At 35.2% G+C, this 24848-nt stretch overlaps 1 protein-coding gene across 1 annotated transcript in view; it reads right to left on the minus strand.

Annotated features, from left to right (window-relative positions):
- The window catches only part of AFF3 (ALF transcription elongation factor 3), a 660643-nt gene extending 636301 nt beyond the window's left edge, over window positions 1-24342 (minus strand). Inside the window, 2 exon segments of the mRNA XM_074300399.1 lie at window positions 23653-23799; window positions 24231-24342. Of these exon segments, the coding sequence (XP_074156500.1) occupies window positions 23653-23705 (53 nt within the window). The 5' untranslated portion in view covers window positions 23706-23799; window positions 24231-24342.
- Window positions 24343-24848: the final 506 nt, after the last annotated feature.

Consider the following 24848-nt stretch of genomic DNA (forward strand, 5'->3'; position numbering starts at 1 on the left):
AAATACAGTAAAATTTCCTCAATAAGTCCCTATTTGCAATATTTTTTTCAGAGCAGTATATTAAATATTTCCTAATTGTCTTTTTCCTTCATAAAATTTTTCTAAGGAAGAAATTTTTAGTATCTGATCTTCTGAAAAGCTTCTATAAAATATTTTATTCTATGAGTATGTAAAAGCTTTTTTTCTCCTATTTTTTAAAAAGCTTTGATTCCTCCAGTATGACATTCACCCCATACCTGCCATATCTTAAACTGGAATCTCCAGAATTGGGAGTATTAGATTATAGATTTGGAGTTAGAAGAAACCTTAAAGGTCACTGAGTCCAGTCTCTATTTTACAAATGAGGCAATTAATTATTAGAGAAATTAAATGATTTTTCCAAGGTCATAAAGGTAGTAAATGGTTGAATCCTTCAAGAATGGAACATTTTTCAAATGAACAAAAGGAGTTATTTGACACAGTGGCTAGAGTGTTGTAGCTGGAGTTGGGAAAACCTGGGTTCAAATCCAACTTCAGACATTTTTTAGTTCTGGGTAATTCATTGGATTTCTGCCTCAGTTTCCTTGTCTGTAAAATGGAGATAATAGCATCTACCTCCTCTACCTGTCTACCTATGACATGCTTTATAAACCTTAAAATGTTACATAGATGTTCACTAGAATTTTTAGAAATGATGATAAAAATGGCAGAGAGCACTGATTTAGTATCATTTAGTATTTAGTATGAAAAAAAAACAACTAAAGCAGATTAATTGTAGCATGAGCATAACTGCCCAGTGCCCTCAGTATTTGCTCTAGAGAATAGAGAAATTGCTTCCAGACTTTCAAGATGGGATCCTTGAAACTAGCATCTCAAAGGTATAATTTATCCTAGCAAGAAGTAAAAAATGGAACTCTATTCTGAAAATGTTTCATTTCTAAGAAATTCTATATTGAATGATCCCTAAACTTCTGATACATGGTACTCTTGAAATTTCACATATATTTAATATGTGATTATCTGTATGTATATGTATATATGTACATATATGTGAATCTAGTGTGTATAAATAAATATATATATATGCATACACACATATATATTTCTGATAAAACTCCACTGCTTAGCTGAACCCTTCTACTGCTAAACTGTTTACCCTAAAATATTGTACTCTGCTTAACAGCAGGAGGAGAGATTGATCACTGTGTTCTTGGTGTCTAGCCAAAAAGACTATATAAAAATCCCTTGATCCTGCCACAGCAGCAAAAACTGTATTGCCATCAGTTATGTTAAGGCTGTTGTTGTTAATAATTTGAATATTGCAGAGAGGAGAGGGGGGAAAAACCATAGCAAGGGCTGCATTAAAGCTATAAAAAGAATATAAGGAGCTGTTGTGTCATGATTTTATTATTTAGTAGTTGACCTTCAGTGGAACTCAAGCTACAATTAATAACTATAAATCTCCTTTGAGTACAGTATGATATGCATTTTATATGATAGTAATTTTAATAGAAGTACTTGATTTCTTAAGCCATTAAAATACAAAGGTGGCTCAATTTAATGCTAAAATCCTGCTTTAAAATGACATGTTTCATCATCATGGCATTTTGTGTTTAGCAAAGTACTCCACACCCATTTTTCTTTTGGCAGTTATGTCTCACTACAATCTCAAAGAAAATGATAAATATCAGTAAGTCCATTTTACAGACAGGAAACTCCCCAAAACAAAGCAGGCCTAAAAAAAACCTTGCCTTTATAATACCGTAAGTAAAAGAAAAAAGGGAAACTCTGTAAATTGTGGGTTGGGTCAACTTACATTTTTCCAAATAGTGGCTTATAGCATTATAATCTTTCAATGACATATAATGGTTCTAGATTGTCAGACAGTCAGACAGATAGATAGATGGAGAGAGAGAGAGAGAGAGAGAGAGAGAGAGAGAGAGAGAGAGAGAGAGAGAGAGAGAGAGAGAGAGAGAGATGGTGCATATATGATCATCCCAACTTTACAAATGTCAAGACTGAAGTTGATAATTTCCTGAGGACACAAAGCTTTAACATTTTGAGGTCTGTAAACCAAGGATACTTAGCATATTTTGTGTTATACTTTGGCAGTCTAGTGAAGTCTTTGAACCTCTTCTCAGAATAATGTTTTTTAAAAAACACTGTCTTACAAGGAAAATCAAAAGTTAGTTAAAATGAAGATATCTCCCCCCATTCAAATTCACAGACTCTGAAATTATCTGGACTCAATGGGGAATCTATGGATCTCAAGTAAAGAACCTGTGTTATATTTTCAACAATGAAGTGATTCAGGCCAATTCCAATAGACTTGTGATGGAGAGAGCCATCTGCAATCAGAGAGAGGACTGTGGAAAGTGAATGTGAGACTGAAAATACAATTTATTTTCACTTTTGTTTGTTTGTTTTCTTGGTTTTTTTGTTTCTCATTTTCCCCCTTTTGATTTGATTTTTCTAGAGCAGCATGATAAATATGGAAATATGTTTTTAATAATTCTACATATTTAACCTATATTAAGAGGAAAGAGAGGAAAGGAGGGAGAAACATGTGGAAGTTAAGGTTTTGCAAGGGTGAATGATGAAAACTATCTTTGCATGTATTTTGAAAAATAAAAAGCTATTATTATAAAAAGATACTGAAAAGAACTTTTGCTATAGACTATCTTGTTCCATCAATATTTGTCATAACTTTCCAAGGAAATTTTTCAGTTCAGTAGGAGCACTTATTACATCTTTTGTATTACACCTTTTTGTAAACCTCAGAGTAGCTCATACTAGGTGTTCCATATATATTTAGAAAGGTGTGGTAGTAAGGTGTGCTACATAGAAAGTGCTACAGCTGTGAATTTCTAGTCTCTTAATTGGTAGGCTGGGTAATGTTAATTTTGTGGTTCAGATTTCTTTTTTAAATAGCTTAATAAATAACAATCTTTTGCTTGCAAAAACCAAGAAATTCCTCCAAGGTGTAGGGCCCCAACTTTAAAGAGTTCAGGAGGATTGTGATGCTTATTAATTAAGAGAGTTTCAGAAAGTTTCCAAAAATGTTTATACAAAATCTACTTCATCATAAAGAACTAGAAGTCAATCAGATGTTCATGCTTCAGAGGATAAACAAATTGTGGCCCATTAATGCAATGGAATATTATAAAAATGCTATAGGAAATTATGAATATAATGACTACAGAGAAGCATGGGAAGACTTATTTGAATAGATGCAAAGTAAAGTAAATAGAAAAAAGAACCAATGTACACAATGAATGACAGAAGGTAAATAAAAAAATTAGCTATATCAAAACCTTAAAAAGTAATGATAATGTTAAGTTAGGCCCCATAGAAGTTCTATGAGAAGGCCCCTAGCCATTCTGATTTGCACAGGTGGGAAACTCTGAATGTGTTTATTCAAACTTTTTCAACACATTGTTTAGTTTTGTAAAATGTTTTTCCCCCTATTTTTATTCCATATTACAAGATAAGGTTGTCTGATAGAAAAAGAAGGACTACATTGATAAATGAAACTACATAAAAACAGAAGATATCAATAAAATTTATTTTTAAAAATGTGTTTCTAGAAGAATTATGAAGCAGATGAAGCTTCCTTAACTGAAATCAACAAACACTTACTAAATTCCCACTGAGAGTACATATGTTCCCTAAGGCTTTATCCTGGGTCCCCTTCTCTCCTACACTGTTTTTCTGGGTGATCTCATCTGCTCTTAGGGGTTCAATTATCATCTTGATGAAGATAGATCCCAAAACTACATATCCAACCCTAATACCTCTTCTGAACTCCAATCCTGTACTTAGAACTTCTTGCTAGATATCTTCAAGTGGAAGTACTATATTCAAATTTAACACATCTAATGCAGAACTCAGTCTAGCCCTTCCCCTTGACTGCCCACCTCCAGGAAAATCTCACTGCTCTTCCAAGTTTTCATATTTTTCTTTTGATCATTCAATTATCTTATCAGTCCCCAGATTTGCAATCTCAGAGTTTAGATGCCTTATTAAATCTATTCTCAACATAATATAATCCTTCCCTTTCTCTCTATTCAAACAGCCAATATCCATTCTTTCTACTCTCGAATCCATCCTTCACATAAGTGCTACAATAATTTTCCTGATATAGAGATCTAACTGTGTAATACTTCTGTTTAGAAAATCCTCATTGGTTTCCTCTTGCCTCTAAAATAAAAAAAAGCAAAGTCCTTAACTTAAAGCTCTCTATAGCAATTATATTATATAGAACAGTGCTATCCTCCCAGTCCCTCAAGCTTGCAACCTAGGAGTCATCCTGAAATCTTCACCATCTCTCACCTTCCATATCCAAGTGTTGCCAAAGCCTGCCAATTTTGTATTTCTCAAATATGTCCTTGTTCTCTCCTTTGCTCCTACTCTAGTGCAGGCTCTCATCCCCCTGACTACTGGATTACTGCCATAGCCTGCTGGTGGTCTGCCTGTCTTAACATAACTTCCTTCCCACTCCAATCCATTCTCTATTCAATCAAAGTGATTTTCTTAAAGCACAGGTCATCCCCTATTCAATAAACTCCACTGGCTTCCTGTTATCTCCACTAGTAAATACAAAATGTTCTTTTTTGGTATTCAAAGTCCCTCCTAACTAGTCTCCTCCTATCTTTCATATGTTCTTACATTTTAGTCTTTAACATGTATTTTTTTTAATTCAGGAACACTGTCTTCTTAACTCTTCTATAAACCAGATCCTCTATCCCTCTGGCTTCTCCTATGCCTGGAATGTTTTTCCTCTTCCACTCCTGACTTCCTTTAAGTTTCAAGAGGAAGCATTCTTCAACCTCTCTTAATTACAGAGCCTTCCCTCTGCTAATAATTTCGTATTTACCATATATATAGCTTGCTTTTTATATGTTTGGATATTGTCTGCCTCCTTAGATTGTAAACTCCTTAAGGGTAGGTGTTAACTTTTGCCTCTTTTTATAATCCCAATGCTCTTCATAAATGTTTATTGACTGATTGAGGAGGTTCAGGTAAGAGTTAATAAAGGACTAAATTTTTGCACCATTTGAGACAAAAAAGCATATAATTGCTAGCAGTGGGAATTGAAGAGAAGGAATATGTGATATGAGAAGAAAGAAATATGAAAAATGATATTGAAGTAGAAATGATAAGGCATAATAATTGATTGATTATCTAAGGTGAGGGAAAGCAAAATATCAATGATAACACCAAAGTATTAAGCCTTTGTGACTAAGAGTAAGAGATATTAATAGAACTGAGATGGAGAGAGAGCAGCAGGTTTTAAAGGGATCATAGGTTTAAAATTTTAAAAAGAGTTTTAGTTAGAGCTAAAAAAGAACAAAAAAGTGGATCCTACTTATTGGAATCACTATAGGAAAAATCAGGTAAAGGGCTCAAAACTATTAGGAATATTAACCCATTATAATCTATTAAAATGAAATTTTAAAACATATTTAGGTTTATATATTAATGCTTAGATTCTGAAACTAATAGGAAAACATTCTTTGGAAGGATAAATGGGAGACATGGATCTACAGATAAAATCTAAAGTAAGATTGTATCAAAAAAGACAATTTTACAAATGGAAATTACTTGAGGATATGTCAACTTGAATATATTTAGCTAATCATTAGGCAAGAGATCCTGAACTTGGGTTTATTACAGAGGTAGACACTGAATTTTGTTCATCATGATTTGTGAGATTCTAGAGACTTTTCAAACATGATGACTATAGAAACTAAAAGTATGCTGTTATTATTTACTCTTCACTCTAGAAGAGGACCATGATATCAAGGAGGTAATGCCATGACATGAAAGTGAATTGGATTTAAGTAAGGAAGGGCTGTACAAGATTACCAGCCTCAGTTTTTCCTCCAGAGCCATCTGGGTCCAGTGGCAAGATATAGATCAGGATGGCTAGAGACAGCAACTAAACTATGAAATATCAGAAAATGTGTATGGCTTTATTTCTTTTGTGAGTGTTCATAATCTTCCTCATAACTACATATGAAGTCAAAATGTCTAAGATCAGTATTTTAATAAAGTAAATAGTTAATCGGTCTAAGGAAACATTATACCCTACCCTTTCTATTCAGAAACACTGAGCACTAAAAGTGAATTAATCTCACCTAGAGATGTTGAAATGCAAAACAGAGCATTCCACCCCCCCCCAAGATTGTAAAAATATCTTTTATATTCATTTGAGAAAAAACTATTTCCTGGCATACCTGCCAACAGGAAAAGATCCTGTTGGTTCTTTAGGCAAATAAGTTGAGTGATAGGAATTAGAAAAGATTTTCTAGGCATCAAAAGATCTTCAGACAGTCCCATTAGAGAACAGCTAATCTGTTGAAGTTTTAATTCTCTTCTAATGGGTTTTCTTCAAAGTACTTTACATCAGTAGCAATTAGTTCAAAATATTGCTACTTATGTCCTCATACAAACTAGAAAGCATGATTGCATTTCCATTTATCTGGTTTATATTTTTACTTTGTACCAGTCTCCTACAGGTCTTAAATCCCATTAAGTGCTTCATAATGTTAGTTAGTCACACTACTCAATTTCATTAGAATTAACTAAGGGAAAAAATATCTCTTAGTACTCTTACTCCAAACATACCTGCATATTCAACTTGTCTGATAAATATCAAAGATGCACATGTCTACACTTAATGATTATAGATTTCAGAAGAAGAAAGAAACATACACTATTCTCTCATATTTTAAAATTCAGGAGGAATAAATTGGACCAAAGGCAATTGCACACTGTGAATTTGTTCTTCGTTTTTGTCATTAGGGATTCTGGAATACAGAACTTAGGGATGGTGGGGTGAAAGGACTTTGTCTCAGAACACCAAAATTTAAAGAGTGTCTGTAAACAGTTATAGTCTTCAACCATATGAAAATAAGTGAGCATGGAACTAACAAAAATAATTCAAACTAGAGAAGACAAAATGGCTTCCTCTCCATAACTATAATCACATCCTCGTTATGGTTTTTTCTCTGATCTGGCTGTATCCAATTCTCTGCTCACTTTCCACCCAGAATTAACTGATATAAGAATCTATTTTATGCTCTTTTCCTCAGATGCAGGGATTTCTACTTTCAACTTTGTTGAAATATGAAGTTTCATTAAAAGCTCTTTACTCATTCTTGCTTGTTTTATCATTACTTATTCTTACTGAAACCTCAATCTTGACCCCACCCATATTTTTATTAAAGTTTTAAAAACTGGCCTCTGAGAGCACAAAGCTTTTGCTAAAGTCCATAAAAGTTAAACTAGTTTCTTTTATTTTACATCACATAACTGTGTCTCAATATTTCTCAAGAAACACAGGTAATTTACTTTTCAATCAATTCATTGGAAGAGCAAGAATAGTTATGAGTTATTAGATATTGAATGAAATATTGATTAAAGTCTTATTCAGCATTCCCCACAATGACCGGCACATAGTAGATACCCAATAATTATGTTAAATGACTTTTAATACAAAATTTCACAATAAAAACTACTTAACAACTTCTTAATAGTTAAATATGCATTCCTTTTCATGTTACATGACTGCCAATATTTAAAAATTCACATTTCCTTTTGCTAAATGTTTTCTAAGATTCTATCTAATAATGTTTTGTAACATTTATTATGAAGAAGAGTAGGTATAATATTCTTTTCTTAAATATAAGAAGAAATTTCTCAGACATAAAATGGTAGACTAATTTCTTCTTACTGACTATCACACAAAGTTAGTGATTATTTAAGGCAGTAAAAAGAAAAATTAGCAAATAGAACGGTTCTTTTATATATATATACATATATATATATATATATGTATATATATATATATATATATGTATATATGTACTCATAATATGGCAATTCTTAATGTTACTCCTTGCCACTAAGAGAAATGCGATTGGAAAGTGAGCAAATAATTGAGCAAATTATTTACCATTTTAATTTAAAGCAAAGTTACTGATTAACAGTGCCCCTAAAACTTGGTCCACTTAGTAATTTTTTATTTCTTTGCAATTAGGCAAACCAGATAGATGCTATAAACCACCTTTAGAGCTTGTTGATTTGGCAATTTAATCTGAGATGAGGTGAGAGAATTACTTATCTTCAGGTTTCCTATAGAAGAGCACCTTGATACAATGTCATCTTATGAGGTACGTTTGTAATAAATGCAGAGATGAAAAGATGGGGAAACAAAAATAAGAAGAAAAACCCAAATCTGAAGCCTATAAAAACTGAGCATACAACAATAAGCTCCACTTCCTTCCAGGTCAAAATAATTTAACTCATGCTTTTACACCATATGCTATAATCCATCAGACTTCATAAGAAGCCTGGGTCATTCTAGGTCATGAAATGAGAGAGGAAACATGCTGGTGCTGAACAAAGCAATGATCATAATGAAATAAAGAGCATTTATTCATCTGAAGCAATGAGGCAGTACTAGACCTGACCCCTTAGTACCAAGGGCAATGAGATACTAGCAATGCTATCATAGAGATAAAGCATTAATTTAGAAACTCTTTAGGGTTACTAAAGCTCTGGGACATTTAAGACTTGGTAGTTTGTCTGAATTGGAAATAGAGATGATGGTAGGTAGTGTGTTTGTGTGCTTTGGAGGTGGCTGCGAAAGCCAAAAGAGGAAGTCAGGAAGAATAATGTCATTGGGGAACATTGAAACGGAATTGAAACATGGAGACTTTTTTCTTCAGAGGTGTTAAGAAGTGGGCTTTGCTGGATATGCTTCCTTCACCTGGCAGAATATCATTGCTTGCCCTCCTAGTTACTGGAGTTCTCTCCATTAGTAATGTGTGTAAATGTGTATTACAAGTTTGTAACATCATAGTATTAGAGAGATAAAGGACCCTTGAAATGTTTTATTCCAACAACCTCATTTTTTTAGTTTAAGTAGTGAAATCCAAGAGACATCAAATGAGGAAAATAGTAAATCTCAGTATGTACTTAAGTAGGATATGATGCGGGAAGAAGGGGCAAAGGCAATCAGGGTTAAGGAGCTTGCCTGGGGTGTTGAACTCAGATCCTTCAGACTATAGGACTGGTACTCTATCTATAATGCCCCTTAGTTGTCTCACAGGATATGATTTTTTAAATCTAATATTGAAATTTCTCACTAATTATTCAATTTAATTCTAAATATAGATGATTTACATTACCTGTGTTAATATACTAATAAGCATGAGAGTGGCATGTAAGTGCAAAATATGGTGAAATTGCAATGGGAGATACAAAAAAGAATATGCCATATGTCCATGTTCTCTATGGAGGAAACTCCTACTCAGTTTATCTTCCTCCAGGTTAATAAATGTGTATTTCATTCATTAAACTGGCACAGGCCTAAGGCCTAGAAAAAAAATTAGGCTAATCCTAAGAGAAATCAGGTCAAAATAAATTTAAGGGAAGTTGAAAATTCAACCTCTGGCAGTGGTTTTGTTCATCTCTAAGTCAGAGTATGATCACTGCTATCAGGTCTATCGGGTTACTATGAAAATAATTTTATCAGATTGATAGACTCTTTATTAAATCACCCTGAAAAGCTTATGTTTTCATAAAATCACAGGCTGACAGCTTTGAAATCAGCCATCTAATCCAAAGTCCTCTTTTTGATGATGAGGAAACTGAGACCCAAAGATTATGACGGACCTAAGATATAAGAGCCTAGATTTTCTGTTTCCAAACCTTGCACACTTACTACTCACAAAACTAATCCTAATCTTAATAATTTCTAAAAGAAGAAAATCTATAGATTCCTTCCATTAGCTGTTTCAATGTCTTACAAACCCTTAAATCAGGAAGCTATTCATTTTGTTTTGCCTAAATTCCCTCCTGATACAAATTAAGTTCATTTCCTCTTACCATATCTTCAAAGATGGTTAACTTTTATATTAATAACCCTTTTTATGGAATCATAAAACCATAAGCCTAGAAGAGATGTCAGAGGTCATCTGGTTCATATCTATCATAGGCACAACACTGAAAATAAACCTTAAGGAGTTCTGTATGGAAAGAATACCTTATACAATAATCCAGATTCTGTCTCTATGTTATTTCACTCTTTTATTGCCATACTGTCATTATCGTTATTAATAAAGTTATAATCAGGTGTTGAGGTAGATTTCAGCAGCTGTGGTGAACAGTTGTTACCATTTCCTTCATCCATAAAACTGTCAATGATGTGGTTTTATGACCATGCAAATAATTAAAATGAAAAATAATATGTAGACAGTGTGCTTTTTCTAGATTTTAAGTTACTGACAAACCAAGCACTGCTGAATATGAAAGGAAGTCATACTCAGTTCAGCCGCAGTGATGTCTCATTAATTAGAACTCTTCTAATTCAAGATTTTCAATGAGAGAGACAGAGTATGGGATTTTAAGGGAGTTAAAAAGTTTTTGAGTTTTTTAAAGTGGTATAAATATACACTCATAGGTATAGAGCTTGAAGGGACCTCAGAGGTCATTTAGTTCAAATCATCATTTAAAGATGAGGAACCATAGTTTAAATGATTTGTCTGAAATCTTGCATGTAAGTGGAAGAACAAGGGTTTGAAGTCATTATGTCCACTGATTACACATCAATTCATTTTTTATTTTCCTTTTTTACTGAAAAGCTTTTATTTTAGTGATATAATAATAATATATACCAAATGTTCTATTTTAAGTTAGTTTTTGTCCAATGACTTCTCATTTGTATTTTGGTGCAAAGTTGTTTAACTTTGGGTTAAGTGTGTTTTTTGAACCTAGGTCTGTATATATATATATATATATATATATATATATATATATATATATATATATATATATATATATATATATATATATATATATATATATATATGGGTTCATGAAGAGTAGAACATTACTGAAATAATTAAACAATATATATTTTTGCATGAATATATACATACTATATTCATATATTTCTCTATCTCTTTCTATAGAAAGAGATGTAGACTTCCACTGATAGAAATAATAGAGATAGATGATATATAAATGATAGATAGATGATGGATAATAAATAGACAAAGAGACAAACCAAAATCTTAGCACTGAAACTTTAGTATAATATTGGGTAACTTTCTTTTATAGATGGGCAAACTCGGATGAAAGTTAAATAACATAAATATCACATATCAAGTCAGGGCTAGAATTTATATTTAGTTGTATATATAAATATATGTGTATGTGCATGTACATATATATCACTTAAATGTAATTAAATGATGAAAAATTATTCTATATTAGGATATTTCAGTGATTTGGATAAAATATCCTCCCTTGTCCTGATTAATTCTGAATTAATGTGATTTTACTTATCTTCATTAGATGCTGATTTCCTGAGAGTAAAAAAGAAGCTCACCCTGAATTGACCCCCTTTAGGTTTTTCACTAATTCATTAAACAAATATTTACTTAGTACTTTTTGTTTATATTTTTTCCTGATATCTGAGGCTTACACTTCTCTGTTTCCAAAGTCTGATATATTCCTCATAGGAATCATTATTCCAATTGCAAGCATGCTAATTCAGCATACAGTTTACAACCCCTCCATTCCAGCTATCTTTCTTTCAATCATCCCTAAATATCCCCAGGAAAAGCTTGTGTGTGTGTGTGTGTGTGTGTGTGTGTGACAGGTCCATAAATCTGGAGGACTATAGGTCACTAAGAATGTCTGGAACCATTGATACTGAGTTTTATCATTATACATGAAACTTTGGAGCTCTAGGGTGTCAATTTGTTCATTTAAGTAGTTGAGAGTTAAAAAATAATAATCTAGACACATCTTCAGTTTACTTGTAATTTCATTTGCACTCCTAATTTTCCGTCCAGATATAAGAAGGAAAAGCAGTACATTTTCTTCCAGATTATAAATTTCAACTCCTCTGAATTCCTGAATATCTTAACTTATCCTTGGGGCTTTAACATAAAGAGGGGGACTTGGAAAGAAGCTAACACTCTGTACCTCCCCTGCCAGTCAAAAGCTCCAATCCATTAACCCTGTGCATTGCAAGATTTTGAATCTATTTTGAATCTGCTTTGTTTAAAAAAAAAAAAAAAAAAAAACAACTAGGAGAAAAATTATCTGAAAGGTTTAGATCTTAAAGGAGGAAAAAAACATAAAATGTATTATATCAAAATAGCTCTTTTTGTTCCCCCTTCAAAATGAAATTGGACATTAATAGTAGGTCAGCACTGAGCAGCTTAAAATGAATTTTCAGGAGCATAAACGTAATTTTGATACAAGACACTATAGACATCGCTCATGAAAGCTGCACTGAGCTCTCAACAAAACTCAACAACAGCCTCAGTCATAGCAAATCAGCACTATCCAGGTAATCCTTGCACTTTATTCATTTTTCCCTAAGCACAGTCAGTGCAGTTAAGGGTTTCATCCTTATACACTTACACATGCATATATTCATGTGCTGTACCATGGTACGGAAATGAGCTAACAGATTATACAATTTGATTTCATATATCAGATCTATAAAAATACAAGGAAAGGGCATTGGTATGGATGTAAATTAGATTAAGATGATTTTTCCCCATTCATTTTGATGCTACAGTGTATTTCCTCAGGAAGACAGCTTACCCTGGGGTCTCTTAACCCAGTCACCCAATCAGGTAGGTAACTTCTTTATCTACCACAAAATGGTGAATTAAGAAGGCTGTTCAGCATCCATGGGAAGCGATTATAGGTCACAATATTTAGATTTAAAAGGAACCTTAAGAGGCCATCTAATCATACTATATACTATATATATATATATATATATATATATATATATATATATATATATATATATATATATATATATATATATATATATACCATATATTATATATACACTATACCTTTTAGCTAAGTTAAGTGACTAAGTTCACAAAGGTAGAATGTGACTGAATCAAAATTTAAACCTATCTCATCAAATTCAAAATATGGTTTTCATTCCACTACACAACACAGAAATGGTAGCTACCATGAGGAACCTGAGAAGACAGAATGGAACATTAGCTACTCACCATAATCTCCATAGGTACCATTACACTGATCTGGGCTTCTATTACTGTTTTAAGGTTGCTTCTTGATGCAGAAGCAAGGACTAGCAAAGACACTGATCTTTGTAATACAAAGTCCACATGTAGCAAAACTCACCAATTACAACCTTTCAAAGAAATGACAAGGTAGTTTTCACCAGTCACATGAAATAAGAGGAAATCTGGATATCACCTATAGCTCTCTTCTCAATGACAGAAGGTTCCCAATTCCAAAATTCAGAACTGCTGAAAGCAATCATTCTAAGTCTTACTTGTAGCAATCCCACTTGTGTTTCTGAGTTTCTAGAGTTTAACATCATGTTGCACAACTTGGAATCTTCCTCAGCAATGAAGGCTTCTTTTCCCTGCAACATCCATCCATTACTATTACCAGAATTATCAACTTGGAAAATCTTTCCACCATTCCAGCCCTTTCTCAAATTGGTAAGTTCTTCCCAGTGCCAATTTTTCAACAAAGCTTAGCCTGATCAACTTTCATTTTTCTCTCAACTGTGCTTCTTACTATTTCTGGACTTCAATATAATACCCTTTTCTGCTCCCGGTTTTTTTAGTATTTTTCTTCTTAAGGACAAGCCTTTTTTTTCTTGCATTTGTATTCCCAGTGCTTAAAACTAAGTATAGCACACAGTGCTTAATAAATGTTTTTGTTTTTGTTTTTGTTTTTTTTAATGGTCATTTAGTAGCACCTTAGATTTTTGAAAGCTGAAATTTTGGCAGATGAGTAATGATAATTTCAATATTATTCATTTAGTTTTATAGGCAACTTCATCCTATCTTATATTTTTCCTTCTTATTCCATCAGCATACAAACCTATTGGCCTTGGAGTGTGACAGATAGCCTATGCTTTTAATAAGGTTTTTTTTCTAAATCATTTGACTAAGTTATTATTCATATTATTTCTTGAAATCTACTAAATGGCTTGAGTGTGCATGGAGAGGCATCAACAGTGCTTTTATAAATTGAGACAATAAATAAATAAATGCATCCTTCACCACGGGTCTGGCCTATAACCCTTTTAAGCACCAAGCTCCAACTAAGGACAATGAGAATCTGACATTAAAAGGGTAGACTAAATTAGTAGAAGTTAATATTGTATTAGAAATGGTTAGATACAATTAATTAGACAACACATATGTTGAAGAACCATCATCATACAAGATAACATCACTGCCACTGGGCTTTGATGACAGCAAAACTCACAAGGGAGTCAAATCATACAGGAGAAATATTTAACTGCCCAAGAAAAGATGGCCAAATTCTGACTCAAGCATTAGTACCACCCTGTCCTTCCTTGTTTCTCCTACATCCTATTTGAAGTAATTTGGCTTTCAATTTTCATTTTTATTTTACCCAAAGAAAATTGGTAATCCCAAACTAATATAGAATCAAAGAATCTCTTGTTAGAAGGGATCTCATATCCATCTTGTCTATTTTGTGCTAAAACAAGAATTAATATTCTGTTTTTGCTCAAAAATGAGAGTAGGGATGTACTAGACTTGACAATCAGAAGACTGATATATTTTTAGTATGAACATATACACTCCATAAATCAACAAACAAGGCTTGATTTATTGTTTTGTTGATTGTCTAGACTTAAGAAAGTAATGGGAAAATTTAATAATGCTAATTAAAATATCTTACAGTACAATTTTCCCCCTTTGGAGAGTCAGTTGTTAAACATTTACCAATATACCACTAATGGTAAACTTTTTCTTCCTAAGGCACTTGTGGATAGCTCTCATTTTAAAGGAATTTTACTTAATGAGCTGGAGAAGGAAATGGCAAACCACTCCAGTATCTTTGCCAAGAAAATCCCAAATGGGGTCACAAAGAGTCAGACACAACTGAAATGACTGAACAACAATAAAAACTATGCTTCAAAAGTAAATTTGCTTCTTAGAAACTTCCCCTTTTGATCCTAATTTTGCCTTCTAGGGACAAGAAAAACAAATCCATTCCCTCTTCCATGTTCAAACACTTGAAAACAGTTATGTTCCCTAACTATATTCTTTTCATGCTAAATATTCTCAGCTCCTTCAGCCCTTTCTCATATTCCACAAGCTTAAAGGCCTTCATTACCCTAGTTGTCCTTTCCTGGATACTCCCCAGTTTTAATGTCCTTACTCAAAGGTGACATCTCAAATTGACCACAATACTGTAATGTTGCCTGATCAGGGAAGAGAACAGCATCTCTCTCATCTCCCTAGTCCTGAACACCATGCTCCAATACAAACAGCCGGTGACTGAGTTATTTGTCTTAGATGCTTTATCTCACTGTTGACTCATAGTGAACTTTCAGTCAACTAAAAGCCTTGTATCTTTTTTCCCTTTCAGACAAACCACTGTCTAGGTATACCTCCACAATTTTGAATGTGTAAAAAGTTGATGTTTTTAACATAACTATAAGACATTACAGTTATCTCTATTAAATTTCATTGTTATTGGCTATAGTTTAATGTTCTAGCCTGTCGAGATCTAGAATTTTAACTTTATAATTTATTGAATTATTTATCTCTCATAGATTTGTGCTACCCACAAATCTGCAAGCATACCCCTTATTCCTTTAAACAAGTCACCAATGAATTCCCTTACCTAAACCACTCCCCATTACTTCACAGTATGTTTCTAAGACTCATGGCCCTACTGTTCTTTAGAATGCTTCACAAATGAAAATTGATTTTAACATGTCTAAACAAAACCCAATTAGGATGGTGAATGCATACTCTCTTTACTCAAATCCCAGAGCATACGTCAAAGCAAAATAGAGACCACCATTACTCTCTTCTATGTTACCCCCTTGGTGCAATATAACCCTTCATCCACATTTTCCTCATACAACAGGATATAGGGAATTTTCAGTGAATCTGTCCAATAATACTGCAGCTAGGTCTGACAACTTAGCGTACTTGCATTCAGAATAATGATTGTGGAAGGTGGCATGTGGCACATATAATGGGGGTATCTAAGGCTGATGGCATTCATTCTGTGCTCCAGAGAGAGGGCAAGGTTGTCTTTCTAACAGGACACTAGGGAAAAACCAATTTCCAGCCTTAGTCCCAAGACAGTAGTACAGTGATTCTGTAAAGAAGTGTTCCCCAGAGTCCTTGGAAGAAAAAAGAACTTATCCTGGGACTTGGGTGTCTGGTAGAGATTCCAAAAGATCCCTGACAAACCAAAAAAGTGTTGAAAAGTATGACTATAGCCTGTAGCACAATTTTATTCCCTGATAAGCGGCTGTGGTAGCTGGAGGATCCCAAGTGTGAAGAGCAGATACGAACAATTGAAGTAGTAGAAATGATGGTTAACCCATTTATTCCTGAATTTATTTTTTCCATGGAAGTCTTTGTTTTATTTTGTTTTTAATTTCCTACCATATATTGTCCCCACTTGGGCCCAATTAGACCAAGAAACAAAACAAAGTAAAAATCACATCAGGATTTTATTTGACAGAAAGGCTCAGAATAATAAAAAATAAATGCAGGACCAAAATGTAACCTTCAGGCATTGTGGAATGCTAATGTTATTCTATAAAAATCCAGCCCTCCTCCCCCCACCAACTCTTCCACAATTCATTCTCAGGCTGCATCCCCAGAGAAGAGAATCCAGTATTTCCAAATAGCTTTTGAATGTCAAAGGGACCTTCACTCCCAGGTGACAGCTATTTCAACTGACACATAGCACCTAAGGTTCCAAAATAAATATCTTAAGCCTAAGTCATTCCTTCACAAACATGTAAAAGTCCTCAGAATTCCATAGGATAACAAACCCTTATTTCAAAAATAAGCTGTGAAGTTTAAGAAAGTAAAAGCAGATCTGTTATTTCCCAAGGTCGATGCTTATTAACCTGTGCAGAGAGGACTACTTTTTAAGTAAACTACTGGAGAGCTAATTAGCATTTCAATGAGAGATGATGCCAAATCTTCTCTGAAGCTCCACAGATAGGAAAACAGCTCAGGTGTGACAAGAGCAATTTACCTAAGACTCTCATACCCCCATAGGAATCTCCTGTAGAACTTTTGAAAATTATTATCTTGTCTACATAAAAGGTAACTCCAAATTATTCTTAAGCATACAAGAAGACAAAACTGAGGTATTGTAAGGAACTGTTCTCAGAGAAACAGAATCATTTCAAATCAATTGTTTGTCCAGTCATAATAATGATGAGACCCATTGGGGAGAAATTAAAAACATGTATTTACCCCTGACTATTAGGATATAAAAAGACATAAAATATAAAAATGAATCAAATAAATTAATTTTGCATTATCCAAAATTTGTTATCCTCCACTAATACATACAGTCAAAAAATTTAGAATTGGAAGGGATCTTAGGTTTGATTTTGTCAAATACATTGTAGAAATCACTTATACAGCTCAGAGATGGTTATCCAACTTCTACTTGAATATCTCTGGAGATGGAGAGTTCACTATATCCTCAAGTAGTTCATTCCATATTTGGACAGTTGTGAATTTTAGAAAGTCCTTCCTTATACTGAGATGAAATCTGTCCCTGTAACTTCTACTTATTCATTTTAGCTCTGCCTTCTAGAAATTCACAAATGAAATCTATTCCTCTTCCAAATGATGTGATTTTAGACTCTTCACACCATCCTATATATTAATTTCTATGAAACAAAGCAGTGATTGACTTGATAATTTAATAACATCCATGTGACTAAATAAAATCACTCAATAGGATAGTTCATTTATTTTCAGAAAAATTATAAGATGATTTAATAATTAAATACTGACATGTATTAGTAGTACAACCATAAATAGTATTGTATTATTCTGCTATATATGTGCATGTATACAAGAGGCAGTTTAGCCTAATGTATTGAGAGCTCATCTTCCAAGTCAGGAAGATCTGAATTCAAATGCTGCCTCTAAGACATACTGATTATGCTTTTACAGCCTGTTCATATGCCATTTTACATAGCCTGTCAGTGTTGCATGTAATGTTGAAAGATTGCAAGCTGCAGAGAAGTTGTTGGCTTGCATGGGGAGAGGGAAACACTATCATTTGAAACAAAATTTCACTGGAATATCCTCAAAGATGGAACACTGAACTTGATGGGCCACATGTTTAACCCAATAAGGGTTTTTTTTTAATTAAGCTTTTGAGGGGAAGAATAATCATACTTAGTATCCATGGAGCAATTGATAATATTATTTAATATCCCAACTTTGTGAGGAATATCATTATGACTGCTCCCATTTCCTAAATGATTCAGGATGGAGAATAAGTGCCTAAAGCAAAACAGAGTCAGAGCTAGAGACAGTCAAATTCAGAGATCTTATTTAAATTCCTAGACTTAAAAGAATAGACAACCCTGAAAAGAGATTTGCAGTTTTTATTTATAAATATGCTGTGATCATAAAATGCTATTAAATCATAGTTCATATTTTTGTTTTGGTTACCAATGAGTTTGATATCATCATAGTATTTTAAATTGTATTTTGGTTTAATGTTGTTTTATTCCATTCACTATAAAAATTCTTGTTTGAAGGGTTATTTGTTTGTTGTGGAGTTTTGTAGACTTTTCATTTCAATGTGATTTTAACCCTGTTCTTTCCAAAGAACCTTTTTAAGGCCAAGAAATCTAAAACTTAGTAGTTGGTCTATTTTTGTCTTTAGATGACTTTCCCCAGAATTATATTTTTATCCTTTCACAATACTTTTCTTCAATATCTCAAAGATATATAATTTCATCATTGTAGGTACAAATTGCACTGGCATCAGGTTCAACCCCTTTATAACTTAGCAGGTGGTCTTTGAGAGGTGCTATGGCTAAGAAATTTATCACCCCATGGCCAGCCTAGTGTCTCCATATTTAGCCAAGATGATCCTCAGAAAACAGACCTATACACTATTGCTGGGATCATCTTTGAAATGTTTCAGACTTAGCATATCCACTATTCTACACTATTCTACAGTGAGATACACAAATAAGACTTTATTTCTTAATATTCTGCATTTTACAAGAAAATCCAGACCATAAGAAAGAAACACTTCACCATGAATAGCATATCTATCATCTTCATTTTAGTAAGCACCCACCTACACACACAATATGTGCTGATTGTAGATATAGTAGAGAAAGGATGGATATTAAATACTTCATTTACTGTAATTATGAAAGCTTCATCTTACGGGGGAAAGTTAACACAGAAAGTATTTGGGTAAAACTGAATCAATATTGGCTTATCTTCAATTAAATTCAGATCAATAAACATGTATTCAGCATCTATTTTATACAAGACATTGTCCCCTAAGTTCTAGAGACACAAAAATAGACATGACACTAGTACTGCCCTCGAGGATCTTCTAATATAACAGAGCAGATAGAACATGTCCATAAATAACTATGATATAAACAATAGCAAATTTTTAAATTTTGAACAATGAGAAGGTTTATATCTTCAGTCTAGATAAAGTAGTAGTAGTACTAGTAGCAGCAGAAGCATTGACAATGGTAGTGATTGTGATGGTATGGTGGTGGTAGTTGTATATCTATATCTTTATATCTTTAATATTTTGCATAATATTTAACATGTATTGCCTAGTTTATTTAAAGAGACCAAATTAGATTTTTCAATATGTTATTTTGGAAAGCAAAAGCTGTTTCCTTCAGTTTCTCAAATCATGTTATTATCTGAAAATATTTTATGTATTGTAGGAAAATGCTGTATCAAGATCATTTTTTTCTATCATGAATATAATTGTAATTTTACCATTTCTAGAACGTGAGCTACTTGTATGGACAGTCAGGGACTGTCTTACTTTTGTGCCTTCCCTATACCGAGCACTAGCACTCTGCTCATAGTGATACCTGAATACATGCTCACTTAACAGAGCTAGCCCATTCAGGGAGACAATGAGGATACTGCCATCCTAGTGAAGAGTGTATATTGTAGTCTGCATGTGCTACAGAGGAAAGAGGAGTGGAAGTTGATACTATAGTAAAGGCTTCAGAAAGTTAGGATAAAGGCCAAAATTGGTCAAGAGTAGAACAGAAAGTCTAAGAAGTCCTTTAACTCTAACTGTAGGAAAAAATCATCAAAGCAGACTCATGGGCAAGAAATGGAAAGGTACCTATTCTCAGATTATCTATCCTATCTACTTTTCTTAAATAGTAGCTATGAAATGGTAGATGAAACTAGGAGTCGCAATGCAACTTTTACAATATATTTTAAGTAAAAAGTTGAGGCAGCGATCTGAATAATTTAGACTCCAAAAGCTGTTACTTAGAATTAAAGAGAGATTTTGCTTAGGTTAGTCTATATTGTCTAGCTAAATTATCAAATTTACCCAGTAATGAGTGGACTAAATTCTTCATTTTGCCTGCATTAAACACAGCCTTAAACCATTTGGGGATATCTATATAAATAGTTCTTTGATCACTAAGCTTCCACTATGCTACTTCAGATGCAATGTTAAGGCATCACTGACAGACCACAACTTATTTTGTGGGAAGAGGGGAAAAAATGCTTGCCAATTAAGAAAATGATTTTAATTGAATTCTAATTCCATTTTTCTATTAGAAAAAAATAAGACTAAAAATTGCATTTTCTTGTTCTGAGTAATCAAGAAAAAAAAAGGTCCTCCTCCCTTTATTTAACTCATGCTATGCTGGTTTTAGATTTACTTTGGCTGATAAAGAAAATTATACATTTTTCCTGAAATGTTTTTCTTCAAGTATATATTAACTTCTATTTTTAAAATTATAACTATCAATAACACTAAACTTGGCCAATATAATTCTAAAATTTCTTTGGCCATCTATAAATTTTTAAGCCCCATAAATGCCAAAGAAGTTACATATGTATATACATATATATATAGATATATATCTATATCTATATCTATATATATATATATGTCTATATCTAGAGAAAGAGAGAGATACACACATACATATTATACAATGTAAATTATACATATATATACATACGTACACATATGTGTGTATATAGTTTGAAGATTTTTGTTTTTTAATGGAAGACAAAATATAAAAACTCAGAATAAGTTTAACTGTATTACTGTTTGACTTCATGAATATTTATGCTAATCCTATTTCACAGAACCTCAGTATCAGAAAAAATCTGAGAAATCTTCTAGTTTAACCTTTAAAAAATGTAGGAATCTTTTCTCCAAATATAGATATTTTTCAAAATTACTCTAATTCACAAATTTATTAACTATTGTGAAATGTGAATTCAGTATCTGGTTTGAAAAATCAGAAATATTGCTCCAATCATATCAAACACTGAAATGGGGATTAAAGCTGTATATGGATCTCCCAGATGAGGAAATTCTCTTTAATAATGCAGATCCAAACTTTATTATTTATGGTTTTAAAATGTTGCATAGAGTAGCTTGTATAAGATCAATTAGCCAATATGTGCCAAGAAGGGGGACCTGAACTCAGGTTCTCCTAATTTTAAGGCTATCTTTCTTCCCATTATGCTTCTCTTGATCTTTTTTTAAAGACTAAAAGAAAAGAAAAGAAAATCTGATCATATATGCCTGGGCTTTTAAAAAATGTTTTTTTTTTTCATTTTACTTCTTTACATTGTTGAAAAATAATAAATGCCTTGGAGTTAATCCACAGTAATGATTAACTACCTTTTAGAAGCCAAAGGGTTGTTTCTGTTTCATTTTCAGTTAGGCAAATGGACAGCAGCATCCAAAATAGTCTGAAATAATAAATCATTCTCCATGCCTGGAAAACTGCCCTTTAAATTGAGCTAAACTCATTTTAAGAATACATTTGTACCTGGAAAGATTTTGCATTTATTCCAAGACTCAACATGACAAAAGATATAAATTCCTGCAATAAAAATCAGTATAGCTGAAAAGCTGAAATAACCTCAACTACAGGAACCATGAACAGCCTCATGGTAATTAGTATCTATTCTACAGTAATAGCATGTTTCATAGTCATAATCTATTGGCTCTTTGAAGTTTCCAACTTAATGTATAAAAGTTTTATTTCATTAAGGTCCATCTTTGTGTGTTTTTAAGAGGCAATTTTATGAGCAGGAAGCTGCCGTAATGATGAGATTTTTAAGAAGAGGCTATTCAGTAAAGCTTTGGCTTTTGTGTTCAAGTTTTTGGCTACACCTGTCATTGAAAATATAAAATACAATCACCAAAACATTAAATAAGAAAGGACAAGTGTGTTCTGTGGCATATATATACCAGTACCCAAAACAACATTTTTCACATTTTAAACAATGGGTGCTAACAGCAAAACAATTTTGAGTTTTAAAGCCATGTGAACAAGTTAACTGATCTGAAGTAGAAAAAGAAAAAAAGAAAAGAAAATTGTCCAGCTCTACAAATAAGTGATTACCAGAGGCACGATAACAACAACAACAATAATAATAACAACAAAATGCAGTTAATATGCTTGTTCCAGCACATGCTTGTTCCAGCATATGTTCATCCCGGTAAGTATTAAACACAACACAAGTTCGTCTAGGAATGTGCAGGCAGTAATTTCACTACCTGAAGAGAAAGGTTCCAAACATTTAACAGATAGTGAAGGGATGGAGAGGGGGGATAGAGGGGGATGATGAAGCAGCCAATAGGATTTTTAAGACAACCGCAACTAGAATTAAACTGCTTCGAGCACCTTTTTTACGTACAGCAGCTACTCGTTATGGGAAGTCAATGCAACAGAACGGGGAGATTTGTCCCTGGCTCCCCATCCTCATACCGCAAGCAGCAAGCATCGAATAAAGGGATAAATGGGAGGGGGTGCTAGGTTGGGGTTGGGAAGTAGGAGGAGCAGAACAGCAGAAGTTGATGGGTGGGATAGGGATGAAGAGAGGGGGCCCAGAGGAATGAAAAACCTCGAGGAATCCGTCTCCCTAACCCAACAGCTCTGGAATTCCCCCATTGAAGATACTCATCTCTTCTCCTGGCTGCACTTTTCCTTCTCAGGTGGGTGGGTACCGGAGGAGAAAGAAGGAAGCCAGCAAGGTCCGGAAGGGATGGGAGATGAGGAGGGGGTGGGGGCACAAGCATCCTACCGGGCACGGTGCTCCGCAGCACCAACTCCAGGACACTGCTGGTCTGAACTAGTTGGGGGAGGGAGGGTGAGAGGTGAGACAAGGGAGGAGGGGTGAAGAGAAGAGGCGGAAGAAAGACGAGGGGTCGCTTCCCTAGGCACCAAAGACACGTTCTAGAGACTGGTCTCCTTCTTGTCTTCCCCTCCGTTTCCCTTCCGGGCTGAGCTTCGCCCCTCACTCCTCAGACTATCGGCCCCTTGGGCTGAAGAGGCCGGAGTGGGAAGTGGGGAGGAGGACGAGAAGCTGGGGCGGCGGAGGAGAGGGCGCCTTCCTAGGCTGGGGGAGGCACGAGAGAGGAGCAAGAAAGAAAGGGGGCAGAGAAGCCCCCTCAGATGAACCCCGACCTCTTTCCATCTCCCCCACCCCATGGTGATCGACAGACATCCCCCTTCCCCGGTGCCTCAGGTGCAGCTCAGAAGGAAGCTGGGCAGCCTTCAATCCTCCCCTCCCCTCCTCCCGCTGCCTGTCAAAGGCAGAGAGTGTCAGGACTCACCACAGAGACTCCAAGTCCCATTCCTGGAGCAGGGCTAAGTCGAAGCTGTCCATGGTGGGATGTGTCAGCGCTGCCGCTGCCGCCGCCGCCGCAACCCAGGCTGCCGCCGCTGCTGGAACTGCTGCTTCTGTAGCTGCTGCTGGGGCGCTGCAATGAGAACAGTGCGTTCAAGGTGCATCTTAACTGCGCCGAGGAGAGAAAAGCCCCCCTCTGCCTGGCTGCCTCCCTCCCTCCTTCCTTCCCTCCTCCCCCTTTGCTTCCCTCCTCCCCGCCCCTCTCCTCTCCCTGCTCTCCTTTCCCTGCTTCCCCTCCCAGGAGGGTGGCTGTGGGGCTTTCTCAGGCTCTCAGTCTCCCCCCACCTCCCCCTTGCCTTCTCTGCACGCAGGCAGCCAGAGAGCAGCGGCAGACACACACACACACACACACACACACACACACACACACACACACACACACACACACACACACACACACACACACTCACTCACTCTAGAGAGCTCTCCTCCCCCACTCTCCTTCTCTGCTTTATCCTCCTCCCTTCCTCCAGAGCTCCCTCCCCCTCGAGCGCAGCCACTCGCCCACTGGCGGCTCTCTCTGCTGCTGCTGCTGTCCTCTGCCTCTCTCCAGCCTTCCTTTTCTCCTCCGAGAGGTGTGTGTGTGTGTGTGTATGTGTATGTGTGTGTGTGTGTGTGTGTGTGTGTGTGTGTGTGTATGCGCGCGCGCATGTGTGTGTGACTCACTCGAGACGGGCGCCCTCCCTGTGCACGCTGCAAAAAACCCAACAGCTGCTCCTCTGTCTCTCTCGCCCCCTCTCATGCTCTCCCCCCCCCCCCAATCCCCGTCAGGCTCTTAGGTATCTGGCTGCACTAGCAGGCCACACTTCATATTTGTGGCGTCTTTCTTGTATTTTTCTTTGCACTTGACTCTTTCTCTGCCGTAGAGTAGCCAAAGTGTTCTGTGAGTGGGCGAAGAATAAAAAAGGGCATCGAAGGACTCCCGGGGGCCCCGGAATGCCTTCCAACCCGACTCTTCCATCACAATTTCTTTCTCTTCCGCTCATCCCCACCCCCCATCCTTCCCCAGCTCGGACTCGGTCTTTCCACACTTCTTTTTCTTTCTTAGAATTCATCTGACCCGCGGGAGAAGCCCCTTTTAGGCAGGGTTGACCGCTTCTGCATACCTGGAGGAAGTGAGGG

Source organism: Sminthopsis crassicaudata, chromosome 3 (assembly GCF_048593235.1).
Source record: "Sminthopsis crassicaudata isolate SCR6 chromosome 3, ASM4859323v1, whole genome shotgun sequence".
NCBI classification, from domain to species: Eukaryota; Metazoa; Chordata; class Mammalia; order Dasyuromorphia; family Dasyuridae; genus Sminthopsis; species Sminthopsis crassicaudata.